The sequence below is a fragment of the Ostrinia furnacalis genome, unplaced genomic scaffold (genome assembly GCF_004193835.3).
Source record: "Ostrinia furnacalis isolate ACB-3 unplaced genomic scaffold, ASM419383v2 OfSCF7455, whole genome shotgun sequence".
Lineage (NCBI taxonomy): Eukaryota > Metazoa > Arthropoda > Insecta > Lepidoptera > Crambidae > Ostrinia > Ostrinia furnacalis.
Genome location: NW_021137694.1, coordinates 224,006 through 234,406, shown reverse-complemented (window position 1 = coordinate 234,406; position 10,401 = coordinate 224,006). Strand labels below are relative to the sequence as shown.

At 36.1% G+C, this 10,401-nt stretch overlaps 1 protein-coding gene across 1 annotated transcript; it reads left to right on the top strand.

Annotated features, from left to right (window-relative positions):
- Window positions 1-399: 399 nt before the first annotated feature.
- Window positions 400-7,843, top strand: LOC114364651 (uncharacterized). The gene is made up of 6 exons (XM_028320874.1): window positions 400-455; window positions 1,461-1,684; window positions 3,878-4,086; window positions 5,294-5,438; window positions 6,012-6,123; window positions 7,624-7,843. Exons 1-6 carry the CDS (start codon window positions 400-402, stop codon window positions 7,841-7,843), a joined length of 966 nt encoding a protein of 321 aa, XP_028176675.1.
- Window positions 7,844-10,401: the final 2,558 nt, after the last annotated feature.

Sequence of the window (10,401 nt, the reverse complement as noted above, 5' to 3'; positions counted from 1 at the left end):
AGCAATCCGAGCGCCATTATTGTAGTGTGCGTGTGCACTCGTGGATAATTTTAGCGTGTACCGATAACACTGAAACATTAGAGGAAGAATGGTAAGGCACGTCAGCGCTGCGTAAATCAGCGGAGCAGATTTGCGCGGGCGCTGGCAAGACGAAGTCACTCGAAAAACGCTAGTGTGGGCCCTTACAATATTTAATGTTCCCTCGAAAGCATATCGATTAAAGCATTTTTGTTGTAAAAATAGTACCTATTACAACTAAATAAGATCGACGATGTTTATCTTTATGTGCCGTCGACTGTACTTAATAACTTTTTTAGTGTTACCTACGTAGACGAGCGAAGTTTTGATGTCCTCATACATAAACAGCCAGCAGTCGACCTATATGCTGTACCTTTTGCGATGACACCAGAAATGCTGGCATTCTCGTATCCAATGGGAGCAGTTGTACATTTCAGGTAATAAATAAGTACCTAGTTAAATATCCCATAACAGTAGAATAATAACGGATACTACACTGAGTAAGTAAATGTCGGATTAATATACGTTGGTTCATAATTTTTACCTAACGAAGAAAACTAATATTCATCATTAATAAGCATGATATGAAGAATGACAAAAGGGATCAATTATTTAAGCACTTAAAGATGGTATTGATAAAAGACGGACGTAATACGTAAATCCACAAAAACATAAAATACAGAGAAAAGTAAGTGTTAAATTTTATAGAGCTCAAAATATAGAACATTAGATTCAGGGTTCCGAGAAAATTTATTCCAACCAAGACCTATTTTATTTGAAAATGTTGAGCGACGAATTAAATCCGGGTCATTTGTTAGCGAGTCCGTAATTTATCGGACGCTTTCCGGATGCTAATAATTGGTGCCTAAAGAGATAACTAGACCCAGATGGCAAAGGTCACAGTTTTCTACAGATTTTACTAAATTACATAGAACCTCTATTATTGAATTTTGTCTATTAGATTGAAAAAGCTAGCAAAAAGATATTGAATTTCTTAGATCAAGTGAGTGTCAACTAATGGGGGATTAAGATAAATCTTTCATCATTTGAGTCAGTCGAACACCGTCACCGTCAGGTAAAGTTATTAAAAACCCTGTTGTTATTCTTCTGTTTGCTTTGGAATTTTTCTACGAACCTTTGTCTCATTGAAACATCTTGGAAAGAAACTAACATCTCAGCGGTTGTGACTCCTATGACCTGCATTGGACTGACTTTATGCTGTATTCAGCATTCCGTCGAATAGCTTATAGAACCCTTATAGCTTATAGAAGTGGTCGCATAAGACTGCGGTAACAATTGATTTAGCTCTAGTAATGATCTACCCCTGGGCTTCAGCTTAACACAAATTTTTGGGACACCCAGTATTTTACAACACAAGATATTCAGCATTTGCTGTCAAAAATCCATAATCCTAGCTTTCTCTCTCTACTTACTCTCACCAGATACGGCTTCCTCCTCCGCCGTACCCATGACGTGAAGTTGTTCAACCCGTACTACACCAGGCCATTCACGGCTCGGCTCTGGAAGTTCCTCACAGCAGCCGCTGTGGTGGTCTGCTGCCTGTTCTACCTCGGAGCCTGGTGGGAGAAAAGGCTGTTAGGAGATCATGTGGAATGCAGCCTCGGTCTGGAGGTACTGTTGATCATTGGGGGGTACTGCCAGCATAGTAAGTATTTTTAGGGTTTTGCACCCGAAGGGTAGAAAAAATAGTACCCTAAACCCGTCATGGTAAGCCAAATACTCGTATGCTTGTGTTACAAGTGGGTTCACCACCTAGTTCAGCGGCGGCGGGGTCCAAACCCGTTCCTCGGATCTCGATTCGGCATTCGGCTCGATATAATATGTTTTTAGGGCAGCTCAGGAACTGTCGTTATGAAAATCCTTGGAGGAGGCCTTTGTCTAGCGGTGGACGTCATTTGGCTGACACGAACAAAGATAGGTTTTTGTGTAGATTAAAAAAGAGGGCATAGGTAGATTATGTGGGATAAAAACGATTTGTTGTTCTTTCCAAAATACAATTTCAATATACATTTATCCCACATAATATAGTTTAGTAAACATCGCTAGATTAGAACATTGGCCAAATATTATTGCAGTATGCAATATTGCTGTAAACTTGAGAAACGTAGTGTGCATAACAGCTGCGTCCACTGAAGTTATGCACAACTTTAACGCTGCTCATTTGTGCATTCGCAAATGCGCAGATCCGTACCTCTAGTAGGAAAAACTTTCGAGTTCGTTTCGTTGCGTATTCAAAGTGTCATCGAAAAATTTTGTATGAAAAATTAAACAGCGCCCCCTATATTATAGCCGCCCTAGGGGGCGCTGTTTAATTTTTCATACAAAATTTTTCGATGACACTTTGAATACGCAACGAAACGAACTCGAAAGTTTTTCCTACTAGAGGTACTGTTCTGACAAGACTCGAGTGCTTTAGTCGAAACGCAATTTCTCAGATGCAATTTCATGACAAGTTTTTCTACGTAACTTTATATTCATAGGATTTTTTATGGTTTTGTAATAATAACATTATTTGCAATACACAGTCTTCAACAAAGACGTACTTATTGCGAACTTTTTGACAACTTTGGGAGTCACGAAATATTTTATCGCTGACTGTAGTAGAAATGTAGCCAAAATGTATTAAAATGTTGCTCTATTTTTTTCTGAAATGAGCCCAAATTCTTGTCATTCATAAAAGAACACACAATTAAATAACAGGACGTATATTACCTTATTATAATGAGGCTTGAGTAAAATTAAGCAAGCATTTCCATTATACATTATGACTTCTCAGAACTCATTTTAGCAGAACATACCCACCAACAATTTACGAGAAGTTTTCAGGTAATAAAATGTTTGCCAGTTACAAATATTTTTTTCTGAAACTTCATCTTACTTACTTTACATAGGTATATTTGTTAAACATTACGAAGGAAAATAAAAAAGCCTCTTTCCTGTAAGTTGTTGTGGAGGAAAAATATTTCAAAATCCACATAATTATGAAGCTTCATTATCCTAGCGATAAGACCGCCGAAATTGTTAATTTTCGGTTCTGAAACGTATTTCTTTGATTAATTTGTCAACTTGTGCGGCGTGGAATAAAAATTACTGATCTATCTTTCTTGAAACCGGCAGAAATAGCAAATTACAATAAATGTCATACATTCTGCTCGAAATATATAGAACTGTATAAAATAAGGCCAATTCGGACGTCAGTGGGTTAGGTCCTAAAGCCGTCGCTCGAAAGACACTGAGTTCCAATCAATCTTCTCTACTCTATGATCTAGTTTAGGTATCCAACGATACAAGCTGGCACTGAGCTGATCCATTCTATAGGCGAAAGCGGTACCTTCATGAATTCGTGGAATTAGTGAGAGGATATGTTTAAGCCTTTAGTTCTCAAGCTCTTACTCAATATACTTACGCCCGTATTCACAAACGATGCTTGGTTAAGTAAAGCAGCTAATAGAACGCACAGCTTTGAATAAAGCTCTGTGATTGGTGGATTGCTTCGTGTGTCACCTTGTGCGTCCATGCGCACTGTAAGTAGGTAGACCTCATAATAATGTTTGTGAATACGTTATGTAGATTTAGAAATTAATTACCAAAATAACTGAACGATTAATTTGATGATACATCCTGTGAGAATGTGCTAAAGTAAGATTTTTCATTCAAATACTACTTTTAGTGCTTTACTAGTGAATTTTCAGGTGAAACCAAGTTGATAAGCTGCTAGTTTTCATATCTAAATTTGTATGTTTCGTTTTTACCATGTATTTTTATACCTTCGCGAAACTCTTTCTGGAATATTTTCAGCAGAATAATCAAACAAATTCATAACAATATAAACTTTCAGTTTTTCCAGTGGATGTAGTTTTTTCCTCGCGGAGAACAGCGTATTTCACATTCTTTCTGTATTCCTACATCATCTACACCGTGTATACGTCTAACTTGCTCTCTCACTTGGTGAGTGAAAAGGAGAATGTCATTAGAATAGAAGATTTAGAATCAGGAAGTTTCGATTTTGCAATTTTTGGAAACATGAGGCACATTTTGGAGTACGATGTGAGTATACTTTTAACCTTATCTATACAGGGTGTTAGGTAAATGGGTATATGAGCCGACACTAGTCCATGTTAACATGGGCATATAAATGGTATGGTGAAGTCAGAAAGAAGAACGGTCACGCCCCATACAAAAAAAACCCAGACCCGACAGAAACGAGACATACCTCAGTTTTTTTGTCATGTCTTAATTAGTTAAATTATATATTTTTTATATTCGAAATCTATGTATAACACCAAAATATTACCCTTTGTTTTTGTTCAGGCGTCATACAAAAACTAATACAAAATGCCTATTTATCACCAAAATTGGTAAATGTATGTACCTAAATGTCTATTACAGCTGCTATGGAATGTATCTAGGTGACCTGGAGATACAGCTGGATTATACAGGGTGAAAACGAGAAGTTTCAAAATCCAAAAATTCTATGTTACCAGCTTCTATATATAATCTGTAACCTATTATTTGGTACCATTTGAAAGAGCTCGTGAAGCACTTTTAGAATTAGTAACTGGTTTTTTGATATCTTGTATAGTTTAGAAATAATCAAATGAGATCACTTATCGTTTCCACCCTGTATAATCCGGCTGTATCTCCAGGTCACATAGATACATTCCATAGCAGCTGTAATAGACATTTAGGTACATACATTTACCAATTTTGGTGATAAATTTTGTATTAGTTTTTGTATGACGCCTGAACAAAAACAAAGGGTAATATTTTGGTGTTATACATAGATTTCGAATATAAAAAATGTATAATTTAACTAATTAAGACATGACAAAAAAACTGAGGTATGTCTCGTTTCTGTCGGGCCTGGGTCACAGATGACCGTTCTTCTTTGATAGAATCATTTTATTTTTTTAATTTTCATACAAAATAAATTTTATAAAATCCGATTTGTATGAAAATTAAAATAATTATAATGAACATATCAATTTTCTGATTTCACCGTACCATTTATATGCCCATGTTAACATGGGCTAGTGTCGGCTCATATACCCATTTACCTAACACCCTGTATAAGTGAGATGCAATAGTACATGCTTGTCCAGAAATGCCTATTCACACTCGCCTTGCAGGCCCGGATTATAAGTATTCGGGAAAGACAGTAGCAGGCAACAAATTCCTTAGTCCTCAGTTGTTCGTATTATGGTTATGTGCTGTATCATAAAACTATTTTAATATTTCAATTTTACATTTACAGTACACTTTAAACAAAAATACACCATTCTCGAAGAAGCTGTCTCAGGCAAAAGCTCTACCAATAAAACAAGCTCTTAATGCCCTCAGATTTAACAGAACTGCACTGCTTTCTGATTATATGTCACTTTTTCCTGCAGTTCGAGCAGGTAAGTATACCACTTATACCACTCACTGATTAATCACGAAATCTCAGAAACTATAACACTTACAAACTTGAATTTTGGCTAGTAGTTTCCTTAAAGGGTGTAGATAGACATCTGCTAAGAACGGATTTTACGAAACTCCACCCCTAAAGGAGTAAATCGGGGTCCCCGCGAACGAAGTCGCGGGTGGTCGTTACAAACTACTACACCAAACGGCCGGCAGAATAACCTACTGCATCCAGCAAAAAACTGAAGTGACAGGGACCTGAGAAGAAATAGTATATAGCGCTAAATATAGATACGTGGCGCTCATTTTAAATAGATAGGCTATACACTCATTCAATTGTAAAAGTCAATAGAACAAATAGGTCATACTCGTACACTGAAGAACTTATCTTCATTAAAAACACTACCTCGTGTAAGTTCTAATTAAGTTTCTCGTCTCGTATAAGATGAGAGTTGAAGTGCTCCTAACTATTTCTAGCGAAACGTCTTAGCTTTTCATTAGATAAATTATATTATCAATTAATATTTTATTACAATTTGATCTTAATTAATCAATAGTCTCTTTTTCAGATTTTACCGACACCGAGATTTGTGAACTTATTGAAATTGATCTAAACGATGACGTGAGGAAATACATATTTACCTCCAAAGAGTTTAAATATAAGGAAGAACTAAAGATAAGGTGCGTATATTTTAAACTTCTGGCTGCAAAATCCACCAGTGAATAGAATATTGGTAAAATATTCACGGTGTGTTTAAATATAAGGTTGGCGGTTGGAAAATCGAGAAGGCTGTGTGGTCGACCAGTTTAGCCAGTAGGTAGAGGATTCTTAGGATTTTTCACGATAGCCAAGCAGTCATGGAAACCAGAACCTTATTCGGACGCTTGAGAATCATAATCGATAGTTTTGGTGTATTTTTTTGGTATTTATCTGTCAACAACATAAAATTAATCTTACTTCCAAAATCACCATAATAATTATTAGGTACTTAAAAAGTAATGATACTTTTGTAGCTACATCAATTACAATATAATCATCAAATGGACTTTGCAGGCTTCGAATGCTAATTTGAAAAGAAATTAAAACCATCAAAGCTTCGTTTTTGGCTTATTTATATAACGCCCGTGCCTCGATTTTTCCGATCTATTTTTTAACAGCCAATATTTAACGCCTGGACTTAAACGGTCTTCTGAAGCCGATAAAAGTAATGAATTTCCTGAGAAATATCTGAATATTGTTACACTGATAAAGGGCACTTAATCAAAGTCTCAAGTCTGATACTTTTTTGGTCGTCGTTCAATTCTTATGGGATTCAGAGAATACGAAATTGAGTTGTGTAGGTAAATGGTTTGCCTGTAACTTTAGCTTTTATTACGAAACTTTTGACTCGTTTTATTTATCTGTCGGGTCTTGAGCAGATGTAAATCAAACTTAAATATCAGTCACAAGATTGAAATATGGAGATTCTATTGCATTAGGTAGAGCAACTTGTTCAAAACTTCATCATCATCATCATTTCAGCTATGTGTGGATGTCCGTCCACTGCTGAATTTAGGCCTCCCCTAATGATTTCCACAATGGCCGGTTGGTGGCGGCCTGCATTCAGCGCCTTCCCGCTACCTTTATGAAGTCGTCGGTCCACCTTGTGGGTGGACATCCTACGCTGCGCTTTACGGTACGTGGCATCCACTCCAGAACCTCGCTGCCCCATCGACTGTCAGTTCTGCGTACTATAATTATGCCCTGCCCATTGTCACTTCAGTTTGCTAATCCGTTGGGCTGTCAGCGACTTTAGTTCGTTTATGGATCTCTTCATTTAAAGCCACGATAGCCGAGCGGTGAAGGGGTCGAACTGGCCGACTAGTGATCCGAGGAACGCGGGTTCGGTCCCCGCCGCCGCTCGACTATAAGTGGTGAGCTCACTCGTGACACAAGCATATTTAAGCTTAGTACGAGGGGCTAATGGGACTATTAGTAATTTGTGTAATAACAAATTACTAATAATCTTAAAAAAAAAATTCTGATTCGAGCATAGCCATCTCCATAGCACGCTGTGTAAAACTTATAGTGATCAAAATCATTTTGTAGTGCGGTTTGTTCGAAGCTAGCACTAAATATTTATTATTGCACTTTTGACTAATCGCACCGACCTATTTTCATAGAATGTTTTCTTTTTTCAGCACCCTAAAGGCGATAGAAACAGGTGTACTGAAAAGATATACCTCCTACGACGACTATCATCCGCTGAAATGTGAGACAGTTCTGCACCAGGAAGTCAGAATCGAACACGTTTGTTTGCCTCTGATAGCATTGGTGGCCGTTTTTGGGATTTCATTCATTATCATGATTTTGGAGATACTATTTTATGAGTATACTAAGGTGTGGCCGTTTGTAAATTGATGGAATTATTTTGCTTGAGACGTTTTTTGCACTTTAATCACTTGAAAATTTTATTATGTCTTGAAAAGCTAGTTATTACACCATCACCTTTGAAACGTTCGTTCATGTTTATGAGATTAGAAACATTAGCGCTTAAAGTACAATAAAAGTTACAATTTAATACAAGCAGACTTTTTACGAGTTGGTAATAATACAAAAAAGTGACGAAAATAATCCAAAATTATTAGACGATTTTGTCTTTTGTAGAAATATTTCGTCTATTTCTGCTTGCTTTGTTATCTTTAACTGTGAAGCTTAGTTACAAAATGTCAGAGATTGTCTCTATAGTCCAGTCAATAAAGCATTATAGATGGAAATCCGTGGAACACAATTTTTGACTTCGGGACTTTATTTAGACTAGTTAGGAGGTGAACATAGCAAAAGTCCCCGCCCTTAGCCCTTGAGCCGGCGGGGAGAGGGGGGTTTAAAGGTGCCACTTTTCGGTTTTTCGCTTAATCCTCGGAAACTATGCGTCCTAGTGACATGACTACTTTGAACCAAAAAAAGCATATTCAATTTGCTACAGGTGACATAGACAAGTTTTTCTATAAATTGTATAGTTTTCGCGGCATCTGCTCTAGATCAAAGTCTGTAATATTGGAAATTTTATTTTTGTCTTACATGTTCCCAACAGGAGAAAATCGACTAAATCAACATTGAGCAAACATTCTAGATATGCGGGAGCATGTTAAGCCTAGTTCCAGCGAGGGGACTACACCGTGCGTATATTTAGACGAATCACTTTGAGCCACTTTTGACTCCTCATCACTCAAAAACTACTGTGCATTAACACTTCAAATTTGGCTCATGTGTTGAGACTTGCAAGATATACATCAGTTTCAAATTTCATAAATATGCCTCAAACGGTTTTTTAGATATTGACGTCCAAAAATCTACATGTCTGACCTATAGACCAAATTCTAACCACTTCCAGATGACCTCGAAGGTTCAAATTTGGCATCCAGAAAGGTAGTTATGTAAATACAAAGGAACAAGTAAAAAACTAGTAAATTTTAACATTTCACATGTGATAGATAGATTTTAGTGCACTAAATATCGATTTTTGAACGTCAATACCTAAATAACCGTTTGAGGTATATTTATGAAATTTGAAGCTGATGTACATCTTGCAAGTCTCAATACATGAGCCAAATTTGAAGTGTTAATGCGCAGTAGTTTTTGAATGATGAGGAGTCAAAAGTAGCTCTAATTGGTTCGTCTAAATATACGCACGGTGCAGTCACCTCCATGGAACTAGGCTTAACATGCTCCCGCATGTCTATAGTGTTTGCTTAATGTTGATTTAGTCGATATTCTCCTGNTAGAAGTCTTTTTATTTTCCTGGAATGAAAAATATTTTTGCTCTCTGTGTTAAAGTAGATAAGTTTTTATTCGAGTGTGCTCCTATTTCTATTTAAGATTGGGAAAAAGAGGATTATTCATTCGGTGTGTATGATTTTTGATATCGGTACGAATATGTATTTAGCATTATACGAGTATAAACATGGACTGTCCAATCGAATCTAATCCTAATCCTCTTTGTAAAATAATTAATTAGAACTACTTAGTAGAAGAATTAAAAAAAACTGTTAATTAATATAAATGTTATAGGAAAAGCCCAAATGTTTATCCTCTTGTGATATACTCGTAGTGACTTTGCTAAGTTTCTGAATATTTTTCGTATGTTTTCTGAACCTTGAAAGTTAATACAAGTTAGGTATCTGTTTTAACAAACTTTTGTAACTGGAAAAACATAACTTCTCCACTTTTAGTTTCTTCAATATTATGCGAAAACATTGTGGGGAGTAATGACATTTGATTTAAATTTTATTTTTCCATGAACTACCTATCTAAAATCTACGAGTATTTATTCAAAGAGTTTGAACGTGAGCTGCGACAGCAGAGTAGCCAAAAAGTTCGCAACGCGTCTTTGTTACAATTGGAAAAAGGTTGTCAACTTTTTGACCACTTTGGGTGTCACGAACTATTTGACGCTGACTCTACTCTTTTAAGGCTGAGTTGCACCATCTTACTTTAACTTAGACAAACGTCAAAAATCTGTCAAACGCCATACAAAAAACCGACTCCAAAAAACCTACACTAAAAAGTAGAAAAATAATTACTAATTTCCTACTTATTTATTTAGACAATTAATATTTATGTAGGTATACCATGATTGATACTTCTGGAGTCGGTGCCAAAATTATGAAACATGTAAAGTTTGCCTGCTAGTAGGAAATTAGTAATTATTTTTCTACTTTTTAGTGTAGGTTTTTTGGAGTCGGTTTTTTTTTATAAAATTTTACTTATTTCTTGCTTTTTAGTTAACTAATTATTACCTTGATGTTACCACTGAAAGTAGGCAGTACATTGACACCATATTCTTCATGTCTAGTGTAAATAATATTCCCTACAAAATACAAGTTACCATATAGGAAACCTAAAAAGACCTTAAACCGTCAGCCCACCTTAAAAACATGAAAGAATACAACTGTTGGTCTAATTTTGTACTTATAATA

Excerpts from the sequence above, each read along its gene's own strand:
- LOC114364651 (XM_028320874.1), top strand. The coding sequence starts at position 400 with ATGACACCAGAAATGCTGGCATTCTCGTATCCAATGGGAGCAGTTGTA. Across the intron at positions 4,087-5,293 it reads GGCACATTTTGGAGTACGAT|TACACTTTAAACAAAAATAC; the intron begins GTGAGTATACTT and ends TTACATTTACAG. Across the intron at positions 5,439-6,011 it reads TTTTCCTGCAGTTCGAGCAG|ATTTTACCGACACCGAGATT; the intron begins GTAAGTATACCA and ends TCTCTTTTTCAG.